The 27994-nt window shown below is 44.0% G+C and overlaps 1 protein-coding gene across 1 annotated transcript in view; it reads right to left on the minus strand.

Annotated features, from left to right (window-relative positions):
• cntln (centlein, centrosomal protein) overlaps positions 1–27994 on the minus strand; it is a 92665-nt gene that overhangs the window by 37632 nt on the left and 27039 nt on the right. Inside the window, exons 10-15 of the mRNA XM_085355829.1 lie at positions 27068–27187; positions 24246–24367; positions 18375–18491; positions 8579–8679; positions 1626–1723; positions 210–739 (exon numbers count right to left, since the gene is read on the minus strand). Of these exons, the coding sequence (XP_085211955.1) occupies positions 210–739; positions 1626–1723; positions 8579–8679; positions 18375–18491; positions 24246–24367; positions 27068–27187 (1088 nt within the window). The remainder of the gene's footprint in view (positions 1–209; positions 740–1625; positions 1724–8578; positions 8680–18374; positions 18492–24245; positions 24368–27067; positions 27188–27994) is intronic.

The raw sequence follows: 27994 nt of genomic DNA on the forward strand, positions 1-27994 counted from the left end.
TTGGCTCCTGAATACCAACTAGACAGACAATGAAATTCAATCACCCATTTGCTTACGCTTTGCAAATGCACGTTGTCCCCTCGATGCTGCTGCGGCTACCCCCCCCCCAACTATTCAGCCAGCCCATCCTCTCTGCCCAAACACCTAAAAATAATGAGAGGGGGTGTGTGAGAATATGTGCGTCAGTGCGCGTGCATGTGTATCATTACCTTTCTACGCTCATGTCCTCCCACTCGTCTTTAGCGGCACTGGAGCTTGGCCCTTGCCAGCTGATGGCTTGATTGGCGCTGACTCTTTGGTGGCTGCGCTGCCGTAGCAGACCTCTGTGCCTGGTTGTTTTGAATTTGACCTTGCTGCTAATGCTGTTAGCGATCCCACCTGCCCGCATCGGTCCTGCAGCACGATTTCTATAGAAGTCCTTAGCTGCTCTGAGAATCCCCAGCTCCTGTCTCAGCTTCAGCAACTGCTGATGAAGCTTTGTAGCCTCTTTCTGAGATGAGGCCAGCTGTACTTCTAGAGCCTTGACCTCACTACAGTGCTGCTCCTCCTGAGCCACGGCCTGCGCATGGGCTGCCTTTTCACGAGCAGCTTCTTGAGTTCTTTGATGATCCAAAGAGGCTTGGAGTTTGCGGCAGTTGTGGGCCAAGTCTTCGTTGACTTCGAGTAGCTGCTCTTTTTCATCTTTCAGCCTTTCTGTCTGCTCCTCCATGCTTATCATTCTTTGCTCCAGTTGATCAATCTGAAAAGAAAAAAAACATACATGGGGCTTCTGTGCTACAAAATAATCAATTTTGGCTTATATATCTGTAGTTTTTTTTTTTTTTTTCGTTTTTAAAACCCCCCAGAAATACTTATTCTTGGACTGCTAGTGACAAAATAACAACCTGCTCTATAGTATTAATATTAGTAAGATTCAATGAGAAAGACCATATCGTGATTTACTAGTTTTCCTCTCCACTGATATTTTCCCAAGTGCGTAATTACAGTTTGCTGTGTGGGTGGGGGGCGGAGAGGGGAGCAATACCGTCGTCCCCAGTCAAACACGGTTATGGACATCTGACTTGCACCCCGTTACCCTGATCACCTTTAACTACGCTGCAACCATGAGCACTTAGTCTATTTGTTAGATCTTTGGTGGATGAACAGTGGATGCCTGCTGGGTTTGTGCCTCCAGGCAATTTTTCCCTTTTATTTGGTTCTCTCTCTGCCTGCTGGTGAAGCCTGGTACCCTTCAAACAAAATTAGACGGCTATCCCCACTCCTGATGATTTACTGCCATGAAAGCTGAAGGGGTGGGGGAACATATAAGCTCATGCAAGCAGGGTTTTAAATGTGTGTGTGAGTGTGAGCGTAAAACATGCCTCCAAACCTATGAAATCTACGTTAAATCAACTAGTATTTTCTGGGATACACAAATTATATTTGGCAATTTATAGACTGTCTAGTTGATACTGTGCTTGGAAATTACTACATGACCCTTCTCCAATGCATACGAACACCGTTAAACTATCCTTGAAAGAGCAAAATCAAAAATTTCTGAGAGCTGCCATGCTGAACTTATGGCTGTGTTGGATTTCCTTTATAGGCAGTGACAAAGAACACCCCGTGACGGCATAGTGCTGTACCTTTTTCAATAACTGCTCCATTCGACCTGAAAGAAGAGAAGGCTTTTTCGGAGTGCTGCTTTTGACCTGGTGCTCCTCAACCATTTTGTGAAGTAATTCTGCAAAGAAGAACAAAGCTCGCTATTGTGACACTTTGTGTCAAATTCAAGCTGCTCAATCAATAGAATAATTATAAAAAGGGTACATTTAAATCAATTAGCATTAGTAAGGTCTAATTTCCTTCCTGAGGTTCAGTGTCTTTTTTCCTTTTTGTCAATCAAATCTGAAAAATCCCTAACGCTGTTTTCATGTGGACTTGGAATTTTCACTGCAAAAAACACCTTTGGTTTCAAAAATCTTACACAGCCCTTTAACTTCAGATTAATAGAAAGGTGTTTTATTTAATAGTCCACCGGGAAATAGGAAAACAGGGCTCAGAAGTGCAGGCGGGTGTATACTATATGCAACCTCTCTCTGGGGACCTAAAACAAACGAAGAGAAGTGCTTGAATCCCTTGTGAATACACAGCCCCAGGCTGCACTGCTTTGTAGTCCACTGTGTTTCCCCAAAGGACTTCTAATCTCCACAGACAAACATGCAGCTTTATTCTGGGAAATTCAATAGTGGCCCTGGCAAACATATGATTTAGACTTTATGATAACAACAGAAAGCATGCAAGAGTGCAAGTGCTTAGGCATTTGATGCATGTGTATTCATGAACACATCTAACACAATCTAACAGACCTCTGTCACTGCTACCTACCCAGTATCTACCTGCTGAAGTACAAACAACTTCCCTGCCTACGTATATGCGAAGGGCAACACAAAACTTGAGGTTACTCTATTCCGTAACCCCCGTTCTCTGATAACATGAGTGAGGTGTCTCACTATGGGGAACGCTCTCTCAGCGTTGTCCTCAGAAGCCTCTATATCATTACTGGTGATCTGGTGAGACACCTCACTCATGTTATCAGAGAACGGGGGTTACGGAGTAGAGTAACCTCAAGTTCTCTTTCAAACATTAGTTTCGGTGTCTCACTATGGGATATGCAGACTCCCGTATTGCCAGATAAGCCCATCTGAACGACTGACTGCCCACTTAGGAGGTCTCGTGGGGCCCCACAGTGTGGGCTAGAGTTGGTGCAGTGACATCCAACCTGTAAAACCTTGCAAAGGTCAAAGGTGAAGCCCAGCTCGCCACTGCACATATCTCTTCTATAGAGACGCCCCTAAAAAGGGCCCAAGAGGTTGCCATCCCTCTAGTCGGGGGGGAGAAGAAGCTGGAATAAGCCAATTGGATCGCCTCAACAATCCAGTGGGAAATGCGTTGTTTGCTAACGGGCTTGCCAAGATGTGGTTTAGCCCAGGAAACAAACAGCTGATCCGACCTCCTGAAAGCCTTCGTTCTCTCTCTATAGGTACATAAAGCCCTAACTGGACAGAGAGCATGTAGGCGCTCCTGTTCAGGGGACGAGAAAGGAGGAGGGCAAAAAATTTCCAGCTCCAATGGGATGCATTGGAGATAAGGATTTTTGGGCACAAAGGCCGGATTTGGCCTGAGTGTGACTCTAGAGTTATCCCGCGTGAATCAGGTGCACTCTTTGTGTACTGACAGCGCATGAATATCACTGACACGTTTCGCAGATGCGAGAGCCAGGAGCAATGCAGTTTTCAAAGACAGGATTTTTATTTCCACCTGGTTTAGTGGTTCAAATGGTGGCTGTGAAACTGCCCCCAGCACCAGGGATAAATCCCACGTGGGAACGAGAGGTTTAGACACTGGGTGGAGCCGTTGTGCCCCTTTCATGAAACGGCAGACTAGCGGGTGATGGCTCACTGGGCCATCCACGAAGCCCACATGGCAGGCTTAAATGGCTGCTAGATATACTTTAATTGTGGAAAAGGCCTTTCCTTTATCTAACAGTTCTTGGAGAAAGGAGAGACTTTCCACACCATTCCTCAAATACCCTCCACTTGTTCTCATACTATGATCTTGTGGAGAGGGCTCTAACACTCTGTATAGTGGCTATAACACCCCTGGGGAGTCCTGCTGTACTCAGATTCAACCTCTCACGGGCCAAGCCCACAGGGCGAGGAGCTCGGGGTGAGGGTGAAAAATCTCCCCCCTGGCTTGGGAGACTAGTTCTCGTCGGAGAGGGAGAGCCCAAGGTTCGCTCCACAAGACGGGCATAATCTCCGCTAACCAATGGGACCTCGTCCACCTTGGGGCGATCAATATCATTGTTAGCCCTCTCTCTCTCACTCTGGTTAGAGTGGGAAAAATTAAGGCCAGTGGAGGGAACGCATAAAGCAGAGCTTGTGGCCAGTTGTGAGCTACCCCTAGTGGAGCCTCCTGGTCCCTCTGGGAGAAATACAGTGGACACTGAGCGTTCTCCTTCGAGGCAAACAGATCGACCTGTGGGTGGCCAAAGCGGGTCCAGATTTGGGTCACCACATGTGGGTGCACGGTCCAGTCCCCGTACTGCGGGTTTCCCCTGGACATTAAGTCTGCTCCCAAGTTCAGAGCTCCTGGAATGTGAGTAGCTCTCAGTGACAACAGATTGATGCTGATCCACATTATCAGTCTGCGAGCCAGCATGTGCAAAGGACGGGACCGTAACCCGCCCGCAAAGCGCAGGAATTTTCTGTGAGGCGGGTAAATAGGGATGTGAAAATATGCGTCCTTCAGGTCTATTGATGTAAACCAATCGCCTGGGCGCACTACATGCAGCAGAGTGGTGGTCGTCAACATCCTGAATTTGTATGACCTCAGATGCTGATTCAGAGCCCGTAGGTCCAGTATCGGACGTAGTCCCCCTCCCTTCTTGGGCCTACGGGAAAATACTTTGAGTAAAAGCCGCATTGGCTCTGCTCCTGGGGTATTTCTCGTACTGCTCCCTTTGATAGCAAGGTAGTTATTTCTTCTTGCAGGATCCTGGCTGATTCGCCTTTTGCAAGAGAGAAAATCACTCTGTGAAATCTGGGAGGGGTGGTTGCGAATTGTAAACGATAGCCTCACCCTAATGTCCTCACAACCCATTCTGGCGCAGCGAGAGCTCGCCATCTCTCTATTCTTGCTGACAGCGGCCCCAAAGACAGGCACTCCACAGTAGACGGAGCTTTGGCTCCCTCTTGTGGCGGAAACTGGTCCTGCGGGCCAGACCCGACTGCGCATGTGCGGGCGGCCTGCGCTTGACCAGCGCTCGTGGGGCCGGACACCACTGAGGGAATCGACCCCGGTGGTGTCTGGGTGCGTGGGGGCATTATGTTTTTCAACATACTCTGTGTTTTTCACACATTTTTCCCGTGCCCTTGGCAACATGCCTGGATGCAATGGGTAAATTTTTAATAAACAGTGTGTTTTTGTGTGACATGCTTGATTCAGCTGAACAGTGTCTCGTCGTCTCTTTGTTGAAATGCGCTCTGTGGGATCCAACTCGAGTCCCAGGCGCTGAAAGGTGGAGGCAGAACACACTTCTCCGAATGGACTTGGAGCCCGGGCTGGTCCGGCTCCGATCTCCCCGTGGGGGATGTTAGGCAGTCCGCTTCTTCTTGCGGTCCGACTTCTTGGCTGGTGGTGGGGCACCCTGAGCGGCAGCAGGCGGGACATGTTTCCTGGGCCAGTGGGTCTTAGGGTTCTGCGATCCTAGGGGACCCTGGGCTGCAACCTGTGGGGCTGGGCGGCGAGGGATTCTAAACATCGGCACGCCGGTTGGTGACCTGAGCGAACATTCGGCAACTGGGAGGAGGGGGGTCTTCCGAGGGAGACACAGCTGCAGGGCCTCTCCCTTGTTCTTTTTCTTCTCGAACTGTCTTTGCATGGTGGCAGCGGCGGTCCCGAAAAGGCCAGCGGGGTCGATGCTTTCATCCAGAATGTCACGTTTTTCTCCATCTGAAAGCTCCGACAAGTTCAGCCATCTGGCCCTCTCCTGTAGGACGATGATGCTGAGAGCTCTGCCCGCCGCTTGTACTGCTGCTCTAGTGAGGTGGAGACACTGGTCCGTAACAATGCCCAGCTCTTCCCACAGCTTGCTAGCATCCAGGTTCGCAGCAGTCTGGTCCTGGAGCTCCGCCGAGTAGGCTAGCAGGAGCGATGAGGCGTTCAATGCCCTCACGGTGGTGGCAACTGATTTACACGCCTTGTCAGCCAGGGAGGACTGCAGGCGTTTGGCCTTGGAGGGCAGGGACGGACCAGATGACATGGAAACCTCGTCCACGCATTCGGGGAAAAGCGGCAGTATCTGCTTAGTAGTGCACTTCACTTTGGGGAGCCTTTTACCCTCGTATCGTGAGGTGGAGGTCTCCGTTGTCACCGCGGGCCATGGGATCGCCAGCTTTTCAGCTGCCCGTTTTGCAACGTCAAATAGCTCCATGCCGCGGGACTGTGTGCCGGGGTTATCACAATCGGCCCCTTGTGTCGCAGAAGAGGGGGCAAAGAAAACGTTGTCATGCTCGTCCGAGACAAGATGTTCCGACGCTCCCTCAGAGGATTCGCTGAGTAGCTCATCATTAGCCTCGAGGGAATCAGACAACATAGCTTCGCAGCTGACCTCGGCATCATCCGCCAGTGGGAGGACGATATCCATCTCGTCGCCCCAGCTGGTGCCTGGTGTGGCTGACTCAGTGTGCTCCATCGGTGGGCCGATTGGAGACAGCATTGGGTCCTTCTTTGACAGGCTAGCCTGGCGGGCTAGCCTTCGGCGAAGACTTTTTAGGGTGAAGCAAGCGCAGTGTTCGCATGAACCCGGTGTGGAAATAGCCGTTTGGGCATGTTGCAGCCCGAGGCACATCACACACGCGTCATGTGTATCTGAACCTGAGATTTTGCAACCGCAGGGGCAAATTCTGGTCAGTGGTTTGCAGTCTGCCATATTAAGGAAGCTTGGTGGAGCTAGCTTGGAATTGGCTGGACGGCTAACGCTGATCTTTTTTTTTTTTTTCTTTTCTCTCGGTCGGATAGCTATGGTGAGCTAGTATGACCTAGCTAGTGTGGTGGCTAGCGCTTGTGCTACCTGGCTTGGTGACCGTGTGTTAGCTTGGTCAGCTAGCTGTTGTGCTAGGTGCGTGGTGGCAGGTAACACACTCTCCGACCTGGCTCTGTGGTGATGAGCAAGCGACTCGAAACGCGAACCGTGCTAGCGCCCGGTGACCAAGGTGTTAGCTTGCTCGCATGGACAGTTAAGCTAGGACTCACGTTCACAGTCAGGAGAGATGAGGTTTCTAAGAAGCGAGAAGAGGAAATTGAATGATGGGTGATGCTGCGTCACACCCTTTTATAGGGAGGAGGGTGGCCCCTCCCTGACGCAAGCGTCACGACTGCCAGCCAATGCTGGCTGGAGTAATGATATAGAGGCTTCTGAGGACAACGCTGAGAGAGTGTTCCCCATAGTGAGACACCGAAACGAATGTTTGAAAGAGAACAATACAAAACATTCTGCTTTTCTTTCTTTCCTATTTAAACATTCCTGACGGGATGACCAAAATAATTTGTACAATGAGGCTGGAAACATTAAATATTCAGGACCTTGACTTTTTAGGTCACTTGATCTTTTGGAGAACGAGTTGAGGGGAAAAAAGCGGCCACAGAAGCAGAGAGGAAAAAGAGAGAGGGTCATGTTGTAAAGAGCTGCTGCTCCCTTGCTTTGCATTGATGCTTTGCCCAGGGAAGTTTGTTACTTTGAATTAGCCTGCCCTTTTGTCTTCCCTACATGTCACATTCAATCAGACAGAGCACCAAATAGGACAGGAGGGCTGCTGTGTTCGCTGGGTACATAACCAGGTTGGGAGACAATTATCCAGCTCCAGCACTGGTGGCATGGGAGTTGGCACCTCAGCACTACCTTGATAAGAAGACGTGGTGGCTCCCTAGTCACCCACTGTTGAAGGAGGTTCTGGCACTGCAGCATACATTAACATCCCTCCCGTGTCTCCTCATAGGAAGCAGCACAAAGACTCCGTTCCTTTCATCTGCTGTCTTTCGTTAGTGTGATCCTGGTGTGAGCGACTGAACCTTGCATCTTTTTGATCGGGTCAAAGCGGTTCCTCAGGAGTAAATCTTATGGCCATCCATAATTTCCTCTTAAGAGTCTTGACTTTATGTCCAACTGACTCCAAATATACTCAGTTCAGTCTAGATTTAATATGAAATATTCTGAATGTTGCCACAATGGTGTAACCTTATTTGAACTGCAAAACAGCAGACATGTTCATAATCTGTATTAAAACTATACCAAATCAGAAAACACAGATGCCTATCTATTGCTGAGACCACACTCCTTCAAAGTTAAGGGATTCTTCCCTGACAAAATGTAAAGCCAAGCATGTCCTTTCAACAGAGGCTGCTTTCTCATATTCCTAACTAGACTGTCAACAGAAGTCAAGCCACTATTTTAATTAGTGCAATCCTTTAAATCACATGCTTGCATCTTCACCAGACACCATCATTGGCTGTGAAGAAAATTAAAGTGATATAGAACAGATCTGTTATTGAACTAGTTAATTAAGGTCACTGGTTGCAGTGGTCAGCATCTGACAAAGCAGCAGATTGGATTAAAAGGGATGTAATTTTTAACACCAGGAATAATACATGCAGACAAGATGGACACCACACTTGATGTCCTAATCAATTTACCAGGAGTTGATCAAGTCTTAATTGAGTTGTCCTATGAATTCTCCTGGGAGTAGTCTTATTAAATCCGCGCAGTAATGCACATGGCCCTGACCAGACCAGTGCTTAATTAAAAAAAAAAAAAGAAGAAGAAGAAGAAGAAGAAGAAGAAGAAGTAGCATTGCAAACAAAATGAGCTTAAAATTAAAAACAGAATAACTGCGTAGAATTCAGTTTAGTTTCATTATTTTCAGACAAATTAAAACATGCATTCAAATTAATAAAGACCAAAGAGAAAAACATTATTTTGTAATTTTTAAGGCACTCCCTGACAAAAAGAAGAACTAGTGTGAAGGAAAATGCTCACCTTGGTGTTTGTTTGCAAGACAGAGGTGGAGTTCCTTTACTGTGGCCCGGTCCATAGCAGCCTGGACTCGCAGCATGTCAAGCTCTTCTTCCAAGCCAGCTCTGCATTAAACACAACATCAAATTTCCTTCAAACAAAGTTTGCTAAGTCAAATCTATGTTTTTTGAAACACTGGTTAATCATTTTTCAGACGTGTGCTTCAGAGATAAAATGTTTTATTTCTTTTTGATAGATTTTGATGTACTGAGTCCAGATATGACGTATGAAATAGCTGATTGGCTACTGTTTGTGAGATATTTAATTTTTTTTAAATAAAAAAAAAAAAAAAAAAAAAATATATATATGTATTACACCTATGTTTATTGTTTAGTTGAGTTTAAATTGTGTATAATGCTGTGTTTGCATTAATAAATTGCCAGCTGGAATCACCGATACGTTATTCAGAATTTTTTTTCCTATATCGCCCACTCGTATTTTCAACAGCATATTGTGAAAGAAAATGAAAACTGCTGGGATATTTCAATTTGCTTTAAAAAATTCTAAGTTCACTTTGCAGTATTACAGATCTCCTGCTACTAGGAAGGTCAAATTCAAGGTCAGTGCACATGTCAAAAGGTCACACAGCGATAATATCATAGAATTTGAAATTTGACAATTGCATTTCTTCTTTACTTAGTAGCATAATCATAAAAACTAGAACCAACCAACAATTTTGAACATCATTTTCAGTTTCCCAAAATGAGTAAAGTTGCACAACATTTATTTCCAAAGGTTTGTGGCTGTAGAACAGTAAAATATGAAAGGAGTAACAAAGAAACGCAAAAAAACAATCAACACAAGAACTGTGTGATGAGAATCTTTTACTCTCAATTCCACTGTGGAAGCCATTAATGTAGAAACTTTTAATGGACTTTTTAACTCGAATCTTATCTGCTGGCTTCTGTTCCCAAGGAAAAAAAAAAGATGACACGGCGAAGAAATCAACTAATTAAAATGCTTTTTAATTCATCTGGAAATCAAAGTGACAAGCAACATGAAACGCCAAGGTGGGAAAGTACAGTGTGTAACTGTGGGTGTTTGTGTGTATCACGGCAGACAAACAGACTGTAAAGTGTGCCCAATTACCTCTCTGCAATTAGCTTGATTCCTGCTAAAGGCTAATTATGTGGAGCCATGCTCTAGACTTTGCACTTTCAAGTTATTATTAGGACCCCAACTGAAGTCTACTGAGGATACACACAAACCCACTGAGACAACCACACCTGAAACACACACCTAATTTCCCTCCCCTTTGCTCCACGGAGTCAAAGAGAAACACTAGAAACAAGCTCCTACTATAGTGGCATTCTTCCCTCAGTTAACCTCATTACAAAGGCAGGTCTTCCTCCTGGCTGATTCTTAAAGCTTGTGGTAAGCTGAGCAAGCATGTTCCATTATGAAGCATTTGAGTAGTAAAAGGGCATTTGTGGTAAGGGTGAATTATGATGTGCATAATGCCAATTAACACAAACTCGGCACCTGTTTCAACCAATCTAATTTTGCTACACCAACCAAGAGATTCTTCCAGACATATGGCAAGAAAATTACATGGGAGAAGTTATCAGCATAGCAAAGGGATGGGAAGTAATTAGCATTTTAGTCCACACAGTCCAGCAGAGAGGCATAGTCTAATGGCTGACCACAGCCTAAATAAGTACACAAATGACTCTCCCAAAGGGAGTGAGGAAGCAGATGGATATGTGTCGCTCTTCTATAGATTTTCCTCCATAAATGAACTCCAGTCGATGAAGCAGAGGCACTGCCTTATGTGTCCAGGCTGTTAATGGGACAAATGAGCTGAAATATGCAGTGTGTGAAAGGAGCCTGCTCCATCTCATGTTTCTTTTTTATGCCTGTTTGGATGCTGATGGTATTGATGCTCAACCAAAGCTCATATGTAAAACTTTCAGTTTTGCTGAAGGATAAGCATAGTTTCTTAGATGAAGAAGAAATTGGATTGCAAATGGAGTTCATTGGCCAGGGGACTGCAGTTTCACAGCATAACATCCTGTAGATGGAAGACTACTGCAACTTGTACTCAGTAACAGTTGTGGCAGACTCTGCTCATATCTATAAGAGATTTTCCAGAAGAAAATGTACGGCAACCGTGCAACCCACCCAAAACATTTAAACACCTTTGGTTCACTGGTGAATTTGCATTTTAGAATTGACTGCTATGCTATTTGTTCCATTTGTTTCAGTTTTAAAGTTAAATGTTAAATTATCTTTATCTTTCATCTCCCACGTGTGTGATCATTAAATCATCGTTTGACTCAACCCGACCGGACCAGTGTTGTTATTGTGGGTTTTTCCTCTGGTGTCCATCCCCAATATTTTTTGAACCTTAACAAGTCCCACAAGTTTTCTGTTTTCTTACTTTCCAGTTTTTACAACCTCTCTCTTTTCTTAGTGAAATAAAAATGTCAAAAATGTGATTTCAAATTAGGATGAACTCCAACTCCTTGAGTGAGTAATCTGATAAATACAGGCAAAGTATTTTCACTCTACTGAAGATATGGTCCATCCATTCGCTTCCGCTTATCCTTTTCAGGGTCGCGGGGGGCGCTGGAGCCTATCATAGGGCGAAAGGCGGGGTACACCCTGGACAGGTCGCCAGTCTGTCGCAGGGCTAACACATAGGGACAGACAACCATTCACACTCACATTCACTCGCACGTTCACACCTAGTGACAATTTGGATTAATCAATTAACCTATCCCCACAAGCTGCATGTCTTTGGACGGTGGGAGGAAGCCGGAGTACCCGGAGAGAACCCACGCAAACACGGGGAGAACATGCAAACTCCACACAGAAAGACCCCGGCCTGATGGTGGAATTGAACTCAGGACCTTCTTGCTGTGCGGCAACAGTGCTAACCACCGTGCCACCGTGCTGCCCAGCTATGTTTTAGATGTGCATCAAACTACACCAACCTGCACCTGAAACAAATTACCTTCCCCATCTTTTCCCTATGTTGCACTACCTCCAGTAACGTGAAATTTATTTGAAATGAAGCCATGATTTCCTGTCATATACTACATATTGCTAAGGAGAAAATGTTCTCTAAAGCTTCAACTCCTACAGAGTTCTTTGAGTCTTTTTTTTTCTTTTCTTTTTTTTTTAATCAGGATGATAAATCAAATGAAGCTAGCTGGACAATTTTCAATTCCCTCTCAACTTGCCGCTTCACCTAAGGTAAAAGAGAAAAAAAAAAAAACACTCAGCAGGCATAAAAGCAAAAGAAGTTTCTTGGCAGAAACTAAACTAAAGGCAACAGACTGGTGTTATGTTTGCTAATGATGTGGTCTACAATGTAAGTCTATGTCTCACGCCGCTCTTTTGGCCCCGTTTTAAAAAACATTTTCGCGCTCATGCTGTGCTGGTACTTCAGCCACAAGCTATCCACTCCATGTCATTTGATCTCAGCTCTACATGTGCTGTGCCGAAAACAGCTTAGAGCACAAACTGCCAGTGTTTTCCTTCACAATTGTGTACAACGCAACGCATCATTCGCAGCCATTGTGATTTCACACGCCAGCCTCCTCTTGGTTTCTCTCTCGGCACAGAGCGGGGAACAGGGTGAGAAAGTGAAAACACCACTGGCATTTTCATCACTGGGGAAAGATTCCTGTTTTTGGGGTGTGTGGGGAGATTTCCCCCATGGTTAAACTCGGACTAGGAGGCTGTTTGTTCATGGAGGGAGTTTCAGCGGATAAGCCACTGCTGTCAGCAGAAACAGTGACTGGTGGAGTTCACGTTCCTCTGTGATCTACTTTTAGCCGTGGGCAATGCAGCGGCAGCGGCAGCAGTGGATCTCGAAGAGGTTGGTACTCCTGCCATAGGCCAATCATCTGAGAAGTAAATGGGGATTTGTGTTACAACCACAACCTAGGATGTCCGCTTTACTCATGGTTAAAGAGGCTTGTTGATGCCGTTAGGTATCCTAAAATGAAATCAAACAATATCATAATGGTGTATTTTTTTTAACATGGGAATGAGAAGGCCTGTCCATTAAAATCTTTTTAAATTTGACCAAAAAAAAAGACATACTGTTTTCTACTGCAAGTATGAATAGTGTTTGTGAGAGTTGTAATGTTGTCTCGATAAGATCGGATAAGACAGCGGTCCCCAACCCCCGGGCCTCGGTACCGGTCCGTGAGTCGTTTGGTACCGGGCCGCGAGAGTTGAGGCTCAGGTGTGAAATGTATGGTTTTCAGGGTTTTTATCAGTTTTCAGCGTTATTTTGTTATCGTTTTTAACGTTAACTTGGTTTTCCTGGGTCTTTTCACGTGTGTTATGAATAAATCTTCTTTTTTTCAGTACCGGTACTAGTTTTATTTTGTTGTATTTATCCGCGACACCTTAAAGGCCGGTCCGTGAAAATATTGTCGGGCATAAACCGGTCCGTGGCGCAAAAAAGGTTGGGGACCGCTGGGATAAGATGACCCACTAAAGCCTGCAACATAATTACCAGCTAAGTGTAAAGATGGCTTTTTTTTAGCATAGTAACTGACTTTCCAAATAATTAATGAGGGAAAACCTTAGTTGTCTGATTTAGGAAAATGCATATAACATTCTGTTTGTGTGTCTGTTTGTGTGAACAAATGTGTCCCTCCTCCAACTAAGCCCTGGTCCGGGAGGCAAAAGACTCTCATTACTTCTAATACCTTTTAGCAAATCAAGATGAAACGAAAAAAAAATAGAGGAATATGAGGGTAAACTTTATTAAACTTAATTAGAGTCAACGTCGCTTATTGGGGAGGTTCACGTCCATAATGGTCACTCTCTACAGAGGAGCACTGCAAATGATCTCAAAGGCTTTTTCCCCAGTAATCGCTAGCTAATTTATGCTTTGATGTCGTCTGAGTATAGCATCTTAAGTCTGAGGGTGCACTGCATGTGTTTATTCTGTTTATGGAGCCTAAATAATCCTGCCTCTTTTTACCAACAGACCTTTAACAACAATTAACAAGCACGGACATGGAGCGCCGCAGACAGATGCATAATGAGGCAGATAAAATGATCCCAATGCGAATTTTCTAGCATACCATGCCCACAGTTGCTTTTCAGCTACGTACCAACACCAGTAGGAAATAGTCCTTGGTGTCAGTTAGTTTATTTGTCTTATTATTTTTTGTCTTATTATGTTATTTTTGTTTAAAAAACATAGAGAAAGCTAAGAGATACTCTAAACAGGTTTAAATGCTGAATGTTTACATTGCCCTTTATACTGATCTGGTTATGATGACATTATTACATAAAGGAGTTTGTATGAAACCTTGTATCGATGAACAGCAAAAACCATCAAAGTGGGCCCTAATGATGAACCGTTCAAAGCATGGGTTAACATAAACCTTATGGAAATATTTAAACTCGTTCTTTAACTTCCAGTATATAAATTTTTTTTAGTTCAGTTTTATTTATATAGCAACAACTCACAACAACAGCTGCTTCAAAGTGCTTACACTAGTACAGAGAAAATAGTCATGACACCGTATCAGCAAGTGTTTTTGTGACAGTGGGAAGGAAAAACTCCCTTTTATCAGGAAGAAACCTCAAGAGCCCCAGACGGCCCTCCCTGAGCCCGGCCATCTGCCTGGACCAGTTTGGGGTGAGGGGAAGAGGACAACATTAGGTCAACTGTCTCCTCCAAAACTGCTATTTTTAACACACACTCAATGTTTCCCATTAAAAAAAAATCAATTTATCCATCTCTTCATCCATTTATCATGATTGTGGGGAGCTAGAACCCAGGATCTTCTTGTTGTAATGTGACACTACACCACCACGCTGCCCAAACAACTGTTTCAGAAAAAAAAAAAAAAACAGCTGTGATCTAGCATCAATTCAGAAATGTTATTGAGATGCAAGAAGGGCTATGTCACATCATACTGGCTGTGATAACACCAATATAAATGTTTTTATGTTATATAAAAATATCTTATCATGCTATTATTGCTCGCAACAGCGTGCCTTTATGTTCCCTAGTGTGTACAACAAGGACACAAGCCCAGGCATGTCTAAGAGCAAGAGTCAGATGTCAGCCTCTGATGACCATTTGGTGCCTAAAAAGGAAGCTACTTTAGCAACCTCTGGCAAAGCACAGCACTCTGCAAAATATGCAAGTAAACTGTTCCCACTAAAGGTGGAAACAACATGTGTTTTACCACTTGAGGCAAAAAAAAAAAAAAAACAGACCATTGAGTAAAATCAGGTTATGAAGGAGGAGGAACAACTACCTGGTGATGTGTGACCCAAATGTGAACAAATGGCTCAAATGGGTGTTGATGGAGCACTGGCTAGATGCACTCCATATGACAGGGAAAGCAAACAGTGGATGGAAAACCAAGGTTTAGACCAGTGGCTATACTATAATTTTATTTTAAATTTAAAGCTTTTATGTTGATATTTGACTTATGCTGTAGGACTGGATATGATACTGGGCCACTACTATAATGCTGCTGTTGGCATCTTGTTTCAATATATTTAGAGTTCCAATTAGGAAGTGCATTATCGAAGACTGTGGTGCATTTGAAAAGATTTATAAATGCTGCTTTCAAGCATCAACAAAACACTCAGTTATTTTTCTTTTTTTAAATTGTCAGTAAATTATCTTTAAATATTGTGACATAATTTTGAGCCCGCATCACCGATCACTACAGAAAAGTGGAAAACTAAAGAAATTCACTGTGTGACTCTAGTGGCTGTTAAAGCAGTATCTGTAAAAACTAGCAGCTAATATTGGAAGGCTAATGGTACAACTGGAGAGATGGGTTGTGATGAAATGCAAAATAACCATGATAGAGCAGAGCTCAGCAGGAATATAGCCTAATACTGAGAGGCATTAAACAGAAAGAGCAGCTAAAAAAATCTGTTCGTGTTTTGAGATAAGTGATTAGGGGAGATAAAATAAAGAGGAGATCAAGATGCTCTGCGTCCTCCCAGTGCTGGCAACACTGCCAGCTGTAAGGAACTGCATAAGCTGAGCTGTGCCAAATGCAACATGGCATATCAAATCACTAAAGAGGAAATGGCCTTTAGAAAATTACAATTAGAAAAATGGACCACCACATTTTATTTCCCCCAGGGATATGCTTTCCCTCCTTTTTTCCCCCACCATATGCCTATGATCTAAACTTAGTCCCACATAAAACAATTTGCACTTCTCAGGAAACAGGAAATACACAACTTTTGTTAGTCTTTTAATGCTACATTAAAAGTGGGGTCACCAAATCTGGCACGCCACCTTTGAGAAATTTAAGCGTGGAGACGTGCATTAAATACTGTAAGTCAGCATTTAATATGTTGACTTGGTGATACGTTCTAATATTTTGTAAATTATTGCATCCTGTTTATCCTGTTTTCTAGGCAATTGTTTTGGAAACAGACTTTTTCCAAGTTGGAGGTAGGAATTGTAAAATTTTAATGCACCTTTATGACCTAACATCAGTGACCAACAGCACTAATGTTTTGTCCGTGCAGAAGCAAAGGTATTAGCAAGTGCATTCATCATTTATATAGCATTACTTCTCTGTAGTATGCCATTTATAAATACAAATATACTACTATTTCTATTTCTATGTCTATGATTATGATTATTACTAACATTAATATAGCAGCAATAATAGCGATACAGTAGTGATAGCTGTATATGGGATAACAGTAAACGATGGATAAATATATTTGAATTTATAAATGACATACTAAAGAGCAATGCTGTATAAATGATTAATTAAGCACTTCTTAATAAGGAACTAAGACCTTACTAATGCATAATAGTGTGACATTATTATAAAGTGCTGCCAGTTTACAGACCTGATTCATATTCATACAGACTTGAGCCTAAAATAATACTCATTCAAAAGCATTTCAAAACTCAACAAATTAGTATTAGCTGCGTGTGCTGCCCAAAGAGACCTTTATTAATGTTACATGAAAAGTCATCCTTCCTGCAAGTTCACGCAATAGGTGTTTGCTATGATTTTCAAGTAAAAAGTTGTCAAATAATAAGTAATTTGTTGCCTAATTCATCCTTAAATTAAACCACAGGGAGCCGACAAATCAGCGAACAAACAGAACAGACCTGTTTCACCTTCCTCCTCACCCTGCTATTCAAGTGCTTAGATTACAGGGGGCTGGTTTTGATAACCCTCTCTTAGTGCTTTAGGGACCCACTGTGCACAAGTTATCAGAGCAATATTCATTGTGGGAAATGGTCATTTGGGCCTCAAGACAGTGCTTTAAATGTGCTGTTTTTGGAGAAGGTGAAAGAAGGCATCTGTGAATGATATCATGACAATGAGGAAACCAAATGAAAGACAAATAGAGTTTATACAGAGACTCTCCTCTAAACCAACCACTAGCTATTTAAAGCTTAATAAGGGCCTTTATTTTAGCTGTTATGAGACAACAATTACACTTATCTGACAGAACTGTTATGAACACATTTATTATTATACTAGTCAGTGAAAAGCAAATTTTTCCCTCCATGCCCCAAGTCTTTCCTGGCATTTGCTTTAGGGTAACAGGACCGTCTTTGATTATTTGCACTAGGATGGACTCATTCAACTGAAATTTGCATTGTGAGTTGCGGGAAAGTAAAGCTTTTTGGTTAAGCTGGCTTTGTTCACAGTCCCAAACTATTTTCACTCCTGCTAATTCTCACAACAGGTATGAAAGGAGGAGCAGAATAAAGATGGGAAAAGTGACAGGGAACCTGCTGAGCTGTACGTGTGTGAAGATGCTTGCCCTGGAATTGAGAGGTTTTGTTTCTAAAGTGCAAGTTAAAAACATCTCAGCCAAGTTTACTTTCCACAAGCGACCGTCGTGAGGTCGCATGTGAGGGCCGGGAAAGGAGGAAATGAGGTGGAGTGCTGGTCAGGGGCACATGAGGGGGATCAACACCAACCCCTAAGGATGAGGCAGTTGCACAGCTAGGAAGGAGGCCAGCAGCTCTCCATCCCTTGTGGTTTTCCTTGCAGGTCAGTTCCAAGGAACCTGCATGTTCACTGCGGTCTGTTCACTCCCACACGCCCCGCCTCTATATCATATTGTGCTCGGGTCTGCTCAGTTCTAGTCGTGGCCAGGCAGGCAGGCAGGCGGACGGACATCCCTTAACAGGCAGCATCAGCGGCACTAGGGCTGCTAGCCTGTAATTAGCTCGGACAGCTCAGGCTTGGAGAGAGCCAGCCGGGCTATATCATAATGAGCTCAGCTGGGATTAGGAGGACAGGGCAGGGGGGTGAGCAGAGGGAAAGCAATGAAGGGGGTGGTGGTGGGGAAGTACTAGAATTCTGGCCTCAGCCTACTGCAGCATCACAGAAGGCCGGAGGGAGACAACTGGGAAGACAAGTAGGAAGAGGGTAAGGGGAGGTTACAGAGGCACGAGATAGAGAAGGGAAGAGGTGAGCAGAGGTGAAGGCTAGGGAAGACTGGAGAGAGGTAGACCATGGCTTTAGGCCAAGCTTTGTGTAGCACTGCAGAGGGTCAGTGTTAGTGGTACGGTTACAGGGGGCTTCTCTAGATCAAACAAGACAATGGCTACACTACATCCAGAGACAGACTAAAGACAAAAGAAGGAGCAAAGAGAAGAAGTAACAAAGAAGTAACATGAAATGAAAAGCATCTCTCAAGTAACTTCAAGCTGGGAGTGTCAGTACTGTTGCTAAACTCTAGGTGCACATGTGAGCTAACAAGTCTACTGCAACTTAAAGATTGGAAGTTTTCAGGCAGGGAATTTTTAATGCAGGCAACTTACTTTTCAATAGAGAGTTTTCTGGTGAGGTTTTTCAAGTAGGCCAGCTCATTCCATACAGCATCACTGTCCTCTTGCCGCAGCTGCCACGGCGCTGCACGCTGTATCCTTCCACCTGGCCTAGACACACAACAAAAGAAGACCAAAGTGTAGATGCATAGACAAGCGAAACTGAAAAACACAGGCTCACTTGGCACACATACGGACATAAGGAAAGTAATAGGGGTGCAACGATACACAAAATTCACGGTTCGGTTCGGTTCGATACTTTGGTGTCACGGTTCGATATTTTTTCGATACAAAAAAATGTTCATGCATTTTTAATTTGTCATTTATTAAAATTATAAATATATATTTTAACTCAAAAGTACAGTTTTTAAATTTAACCCTAACCCTTGTGCGTGTTTTTTATTTTGACAGCGAATGCGCACCTGCGGACCACTTATGTGCAGCCCTGGTTATTTAGCTCATCATATTACAGCCACAGAAATTCTTTTGTCCATGAAACCATAAAGCTGCACTTTCTTTTTGCCTTATAGTCTGATTTGTCATAACTTCTCCGTTTTGTGGTAAGCTTTTCTTTGGCTGTCACTTCTTCACCCTGACCTGTCTTATTTGGCTCAGCAGAACTGAAATGCTTTTACACACGCACTCACATAAGCTCAGCGATTCTCTGCGCGACCAACCTCTCACATGTTTAAGCTGCGGGAGATTTCACTTGTCATGTTTGCATAGTAAGCTAACGATTGATAAGAGATGTCAGAGGAATTGGTGCACAAATTATCATCACTCACAGATCAGTGCTGTCGCTCTCTATACACAGTTCGCATGATTGCAAAGTGAAAGCAAAAAAAAACAAGCGCAAATTCAAACGCGATTTCAATATGTCACATATTGACAGTGGCTCACCGATGCCAATGACATAATTACCCAGCTACATTTCTGAAAGAATGCAAAAGCATTGACATATATTTTTCGTACAATAGCCCGACGGGCAGGGAAGAGATAGATTTTGGTAGCCCGACTGAAAAAATGGCTAGCTCCGGGACGTCGGGCTAGCGATATTGCAAGCCCTGTATCTGATTGAGGAATCACTCATCTTTGGAAAAGAGAGTTTATTACAGAGAAATGTCTCTTTCCAAAATAAAAGCTATACTATCCGCTTCTTCTGGGCTATATTCTCAGCAGCATAAGGAGAATCATGTGCTAACAGCTGTCTAAATGACTCGGCTAAAGTTAGTAGCATGCTTGTTGTTTTTGTCTTTGCACTAGGATGATGTCGGCGTAAATGTGCAGTCATATTCGTTGTGTTCCCACTAGTGCTTTCAGGTTAATCTCGTTGAAATGACCTTAACGCCACAACACGGCAAATCTCCGTTAACGAGCTACCGCCGATCGCTCCGTGCATGGGGCTAGATGGCCAACACGTTAACGAGCTAACTGCGCTAACACACTAGTTCACACCAATGTAATTGAGCATTGCATGGCACATCCAACATACTGTTTTACTTTAGTCCATGACTCGCTTACCTTCAGGGTCATACGTCACATGAAAACCAAAATAATTCCAAACGCCAGATCTGAATGAGGTTCAATTTGCTTGTTGCAAGCAGAGCTTAACTTCTGTCTCGCTAGCTTGCCCTGCGCTCTTCCTTCTGACTATGCTGTCTGTGTTGAGCGCTCAGTGGATCTGCGCTGGACAGTGCAGCCTAGGCGGAGTAGTCGAACACAGATTCACTGAGCGCTCAACACAGACAGCATCGTCAGAAGGAAAATTGATAAAATAAATTACAAATGTTGTATTGTTCGATACATATGCGTACCGAACCGAAAGCACTGTATCGAACGGTTCAATATCGATACGAATATCGTTGCACCCCTAGAAAGTAAACCTACTAACAAGGGAAAATTGTTGGTACTATACATCAACTTGCTGCCTCTGGCCAATTCACTCTGGGTAACAAGGCCCCTTAGTGTTGCTGTGTTTTTATTATTCAGCCATCTTTAGCAGTATTCAAATGAGCAGCCTTGACTTTGACATTTCAGTGGCAAATCATGTACCGACGTATGCATGTTTGTTAAAGCCCAGGGCACTGCCCGTGTGGCAGGGCAGTGGAGCATTCCCTGTGTGCCATGCAAATGTAAATAATGGCAAAAACACACTCGCAAACGAGGTCATTCAAATGTCTACACCTCACTTATGAATACTTAATGACACTTTGTGCTCAGTAGCTGCCGCCTCCATTGAACTTCCCATTTCAAATCACACACACACACACACACACACACACACACACACACACACACACACACACACACACACACACACCATCGCCACTGCCCCCAACTGCATCCCTGCACACATCCAACTCATCAATCAGCCAGAGCCCAACACATTCAATTCCAATTAGTCTTTCATTTGCAAACTAAAACAGGTTTTAGTGAGAAATCCACAGATTGCAAAAGAAGCAGATGAGAAGAGAATACCGTTTTTGTCACGCACACAGACACACCGACTTCTCATTTTCACTCGATCAATGTGGCAGGGGTGTGGAAATGGATTGTGAGGGTCGCTGTTGCGGAGGGGTCCTTTTCCCATGGTCATTATTGGCTATCTAGATGCCGCCGTGCTATGCTAATACTAGTTAAACCCTGGTGACTGGGAGTTAGAAGCTACTGAGGAATGGCAAATGTTTTCATTTAATACTGCTAATGTCCCCGTGAGCAATTTGAAGCCCTTGAACTTCTTTAGAGTGTAGTTGTGTGGCCGTACATGCGTGCTATGGGAGTAGTGTGTTAGTTTCCCAGAGTCTAAAGCTATTTAATACATAACCTTACTGTACTCTATAGGCACAGAGACTGACATTTCTCTGAAAGCACACAATGAATGAAGCCAAACCTACATTAAAAGTGCCTGGAGTAAGTACAAGATCTTTTACCCACAGCTGTTTCAATTCTCCCTGTGCAATTTCCGGTTTGCAGTGTATCATCTGCATTACTTAAGAAATGTGCAAGAAGCTTTATTAAGTCATGGTAAAGCTTTATACATTTTAATTTGTTTACAGTGGGCCTAAAAGCTGTTGAACATGGAGCCATGAGAGAGCCATCTTCTTCAGGCCTCAGTGCATCCTCCCTTATGGTATCCTTGTTTCCATTATTAAGCAGGAGGAAACAGAGAGAACTTTTCCACGCTGCTGCGGCTAATTGCTCTGAATCAGGGGGAATCTGTTTATGGGCGCAACTTTGATCAGAGTACGGATGCTTTAATAACCTTTAATTTTATTTGCTCACCCCCATCATCCCCAGTCTGATTAAAAAATGTTTTCCCTTCTCTAATATAAATAAGAAGTTGGGTTTTTCTCTCTCTCTTCTTCACACCATTTTGGGAAAATATGGTGGTGCAGTAATGGTGAATGGCAGGGTGATTTCACTGGGACTGGCCAACTGCACATTGCCTGCATACCGATCAGCCGATGGACTGTTCTTCTGATTTGCGATTGGTTGGCAGTTCTATTCTGGGCGGGACTGGCTAACAGACACATTGCTGACATCTTTTGGCAGCTGATTGCACACAAACCAATCATCTAATCAATAATTTGCTGGGCAATGCTGGAGACTGACAAAAGAAAAACTTTTGAACATAACTGGAATTTTGATAAAGATCATACCACATTTTCAGGGAAAAATTGAAAAATTCTGGTAATTCCAGTGAGTTTACAAATTTTTCTTGCCTATGTAGTTTTGTCATAGATAGCTATGGGACATTCCTTTATTCTTGCTTCATCAGTAAAGCAGCTAAATAGTCTAGAGCTGATTTAATGTGTGGCATTTGTATTAGGATGCCGTTTTTGGTGGACATAAAACATGTGGACGACGCCCTTGAAGTAAATGAAATATGCCATTAGGCTGGAAGTTTATTAGATATACATTGGAGAGATAGCAAAAACATTAGTTGTTGCTACATCGACACTTTGGTATATCTTTAAAAAAAAACTACGAGTACAGGATTCCTTTCTATACTAAAGAAAACCCTTCACAGCATTCAGCCACATGAGAAACACTCTAAAGCAGGTGAGCATATTCTTGAAAAATTTAACATTAAGAGAAAACTTCACAAGAGCAAATACAAAGGGTTCACCACAAGGTGCAAAACACTCATCAGCCCCAAGGATAAAATGCTAGAATAGGAATAGACTTTGCTAAAGAATATCTGAAACACGCTGGATCACTACTCAACACAGCACTTTTGAAAGTACCTTTACCAGAGGGTCATTTTGAAAAACGAAATATAATAAAAAAATTGTGACACTGTCTAAACATTTCTAAACCTGACAGACACGGCAAATAAGTAAATGCATTCGTACAGGCAGGTGAAGAGAGACGCACTTACCCATTTATCGTTTGGTCAGGAACACAAAGGGGATCAAACGGACCCCCCTGCATCTACAACAACGCAGCATGGAAGCTGTTGGGACATCCCTAACAAGCTCGAAATGCAATGAGAGTCAACGCCTATCCCCGCTGACTTGTTAGGCCCCTGATTTCCTAGCACTAATGGGAGTATTTAAGTCATTTTCTATTGTCTCTCATTCAGGCGGGCATTACCCCAGTGGGCTTAACAGCTATTTAAGGATGTGGCCTAATGCCAAATGAATGCCAAGATCATAACATTGAGTGACTGGTTGGTGCCAAGGAAGACTGAAAAGGGCAAAGCTGCCTATTGCATCAATTTCATGTCAAATCACTCATGAAACACAGATACACTGACACTGATAGACTGAAATCTAACATTAGGCTTTCTATACTGAACTAAATCCCTGTTTGTATTATTAAAGGAACATGCATGCTTTCTTTTAACAAAAATCAATGTTACCATTCAGAGCGTTTCATTCGTAACAGCGAAACGTTGCCGAGGCTCTCTCTACATGGCCGTCTTTGTTCCCACTGTCTCAGACACATGCTGCTGAGCCGCGCTGAGCTAACATGAGCCGAGTCGAGCCTAGGGCTGAACACGCTCTCGCACTCACTCCACTTTCACACGGGCTCACATTGCACTGCTGTTTTCTTTAATTAACCCAGAGAGAAAACAGCTGACGGGGTCAACACCTCGCTCCCGCACGGCCACCACATATACGCACCTTTAGCTACTCTCTGAGCGGTCTTAATGACGCTGGTGGAGAAAAGAAATAGACAGCAAAGTAGGAAACGACTAGTGGAGACAACACAAAGAAAAAACCCGTATGTTAATGACATTTTCCAGCACATTTTCCACTTTGTGTAAAAAATCCCGTGGTTTTTGCTGAAGATAGCAGCTCAAAACAGGAAATGGCTCTCATCCCTCCTCCCTCTTGCAGCCTTCCTCCACAGGCCTTCTCAAACACCTTGCACCCCCAGGACCAGACACCTCCAGCCTCTGGCTCTCACATCTTAATGAACGCTGAGGGAGAAGAGACGAAGAGCACATACACTTGGCACAAAACGGGCCAATTTGACTGGGCTTAAAACCTCTGAGCTTTTCAAAGATGAAAAAAGCGGAATTTCTCCCACTCTCCCAAATCCAGAACTCAGGTCTTGTCAGACAACATGTGGAGCGCAATGGGGCCCTAAGACTATTTGTGAGTGGTTTCAGGGGGTTGTAGTGTTTCACAGGGCTTTTAACATAAGGCAAGGCGAGTTATATGCTTTGAAGTGTCTCTCACTCACTGCTGCGTAGTGAAACTGGAGGTTATCCCAGTTGCTTTGTGTATGCACAGGTTTTATTTTATGAAGATGTGGGTTCTGTATATTTTGATCTTTCACCATTCATTTGCAGTCATAATTTCCTGTGAGATAAGAGTTTATTATGAAATGTTAGACAGTAAAGTGTGTACTCACATGCCATTTGATTTCTCCATCTCTTTCAGCTGATCTCTGACTGCCTTGTAGTTGGTCTGAATCAAACGCAGGCGTTCACGACGTTTATCGTGAGCTCTCCTCAGCTCTTCATTTTCCTCCATCTGTAAAGCACAATGGCAACATTCCGTCCTGAGTTGGGTAACTCAAATCAAAGTTAACAGAAGAAGGGAATTTGCCGCAATTGCACTGATACAGCCCATACTGGGCATGAAATATAAGAAACCAACATATTTAAGCTGCTTTGCAGCTGAAACATCTCAGCCTAACAGAAAGCAGCCGGTCAAGATTCATTCCACTTTCCTTGTTTCTCCCAAACAAATGCTTCCACTCCTTCTGGTCAACTGAGGCATCATTAAAATGAGGCGTTTACATGACAAGTCGCTGGTGCCACTGTACACTAAACAGGCCTGCACACTCACACACGCTCACGTTAACCAGCAAAGAAACAAACTCACTGGAGTTACCAACTGATGACAACCGTGTGTTGTGATATGGGGTTGTAGTGGTGGGTTTGTTGCTGTTGACAGCTATTAAAACAGAACGAGATTGGGCTCCTGCTTTAAAGAAGGAGTTAAGAGAAGACAACATATAGATTTTTCTTGTCAGGGGCATCCCTCCTCCCTCATCACATTGACCTTAACAGGGAGAGCAATGGAAAAAATTCTTTCAACAGGCAGGACAAACAGAGGTGGAAAGAGGGTAAGGAAAAAGAGACAGAGAGCTCATGGAAGTAGAGAAAAGAGAAAGAGAACTGAGAAATTAGTACGAGAGGGAAAAGAGAGAGAGAGAGAGAGAGAGAGAGAGAGAGAGAGAGAGAGAGAGAGAGAGAGAGAGAGAGAGAGAGAGGGGGGAGGAAAAGGAAAAGTGAAAGGAAGGGTGCAGGACAGGTTTCTGCTTGAGTGGCCAAGGCTAGGGAGAGTTGTCGAGTGCTTTCTGAAGGGAAGGAGCTTGTTTACTGCTGATATGACACGGCTACCCTGCAGAGAGGGAAATGCGAGCCCTCGGCCCTGTTATTATTAACAAGGACAAAGAGAACAGAGAGAGAGCGCACACAAATATGCGCTGGACACACAATGTGTGTGCACACACGCGCACTGCACATCCACACTGCCGATGTGACAAGTATGGATTTTCCCTAGTGTGGATTATTCACTGAGGACATCTGCAAGACATCGTCAGCCCTTTCGAGCAGCCCCCGACCTCTCAAAAACAGGGCTTTAATGAAAGGGGCCAGACCAGAGCAGTGTTAACTGGTGGAACTAGAGGCTGAGGGGGGACACAGAGGAGTTGTGGCTGACTGATGGAGGGGCGGCGGGGGGGTGGGATGGTGCAAGTGGCAGGGCATTAGCCACATCATGGCTTCCCAGGCTCCTTATAGAGCTTCCCCCTGGGCAGACCAGCTCTGGTCATCAGGCCACAGACCCTTGCCCACCGATCAATACACCCCCACTCAGTCAGTGAACACATGTGTGGACGTTCTCAAGCTGAAAAATAATTACACAGCAACAGCTACTTTTTACTTCAAAGTGTGAAGTAGAAAAAAAGGAGGGCGTTATTAAAAGAATTGTTTGTTTGTTCGCAGCTAAGGTCAACATGTCAATGGTATGGCTGCCGTACCCAATTTGAAAAGCATTCTGTTGGAAAGGACTGGAAAACTGCACAGCAGCGAACTGAACCAAGCAAAGTACTGCACAGTAAGAGGCTGAAGGTAAGGTCTCAAGTGCAACTGATAGAGGGCATTTTGCTTATTTCCAGAAACAAGCAAAGGACAAAAACCACTAAATCATGCCTTGAACAAATGCCCTCATTAATGTAGTCACGTTTTTCTGTGCATACCTTTGCTAAATGCCCCTCAAACAGCAGACAAGTAAATGGCACCATTAACTAAGACAGTCATGCGTGTTGTCTGAATCTATGTTGAGCATTACTGTCGAGGTGTCTGCCAGTGATGTAATTCAGACACTTCAGATCTGACAAGGAAATGGTGCCTAATGCGTTCCTGGGATTGTGTTCAAAGGGAGATGACCTTTGGATAATCACTCACTCGTTGGTCAGCTGCGAAGATAGAGAGATTTGTTTTTTAAAGGCAGTGAGCTTTAGGGGAAAGTGCAACACGGGGGTGAAAATTAACTTTTTTTCTTTTGCTTGCAGCCAGTTGGAGACACTGAAAACAACACGAGGACGAAGAATAGTCTGAGAAGAACATCACAGAGCACGTGAAGGTTAAAAGACCAATAAAGCTGATTCGTTTAAGGATAAAAAAAAAAGAAAGAAAAATGGCTGCATCCGCTTTCACCAGAGCGGCTTCTCTCCTGCTGCTTCACTGCCTACGCACACTCTGCTTGTGTGTGCGCCCATGTACGTATGTATGTGTGAAAGACACCGTAAGAGAAGGTCACGGAGGAGGCAGTGGCAGCAGTACTGCAATTGAACCACTGTTACTCTCTTGCAGACCTCTATATAAACCAGTAGCTGATAGCAGCAATCATATCTAAGCTAGTGGCCACAGCAACAAGCAGCTCCTTCAAACTGATACTAACAGATGTCACCAAAATATAGCAACAACAAATGTGCTTTTTGAAGCAAACCACTCCTTCGGGTAGTTCAATGTCACTTTGAGAAACACTGTCATGCAGGGATACACAGACAAAAGATGCAAAAAAAGACTAATAAAATAAAGTTCGACCATAAGGAATCAGAGTGAGAACTGTACTCTAAACTTGGGGATAAATAAACTGTTCTAAGAGGGGTGGAAACGATTAAGACATTATATTTATTTGTATACATTGGCAAGTAATTACCTTCAATTGCAGCAGCTCCTCGAGGTCTCGAATCCTCTCTTCTGCCTCTTTTCTCCTCTCACTTCCGAACCCGACGCTGCCAGCTGGAGACAGGGACCTGGACCGCTGCACTGGTGCACCCTGGGAAGGGTAAGCAAAGAAGCACTGGGGTGGGAGCTTGAACAGACTTCACTTACACAGACAGGCACAAACACATGCAGCAATTAACATCTGTAGAAACACTGAGTGAATGCCAATAATGGAATTATCTATGTTCACTCCACTCCCCTCTCACCTTGAGTAAAACATGAGCATTGTCTTTCTTGGTACACACATATGCAGACAAAAACAAACACGCTGCCAGAGGAATAAAGCAAGCTCGAGCAGCAGTCCACAGAAGCTGAAGGGAGGAGGTTCACTCTTGTGTGTGTGTGTGTGTGTGTGTGTGTGTGTGTTTGGAAGCAGGAGTTGCAAGCTGAGAGCAGCAAAGGTTTCTCCCTGCGACTGGCTAATGAGTATGTTCATTTCCATTTACATTGTTTCTTTGACAATAATGATGTCCCATTAGGGGAGACTAAAGGGGCTATAGATTCCAGAATGTGCTGGGCTTCATTACAAGAGGTGGTCAGGGAGGCCGCTCTAATTGCTCTGCTAAGGGCCTCCAGGTTACACTTGATAGGACAACTGGAAGAGCCGCCGATTAGGAGGGGGGGTGCAGTTTGCTTGCCAGCCTCTTCTGTAGAAATAAATAAAGAAATGGAGAATTGCTGGGGCTGCGCTGTAGAAAAGCGGTGGGAACAATATGCTAGTGGAATATGAATATGAAAGGATAGGAGGCCCTCCTGTAGCGCCGGGCAGGGCTGACCAGATGGCAGGCTAAAATATGCAATGCGACTAAATGCACAACAGTCCTTGGGTAGAGAAAGATGAGCAGTACAGGAGGAGGAG

This window comes from Diplotaxodon limnothrissa, linkage group LG6, assembly GCF_057381915.1.
Source record: "Diplotaxodon limnothrissa isolate DT_005_m linkage group LG6, D_limnothrissa_male_GT1.1, whole genome shotgun sequence".
NCBI lineage: Eukaryota > Metazoa > Chordata > Actinopteri > Cichliformes > Cichlidae > Diplotaxodon > Diplotaxodon limnothrissa.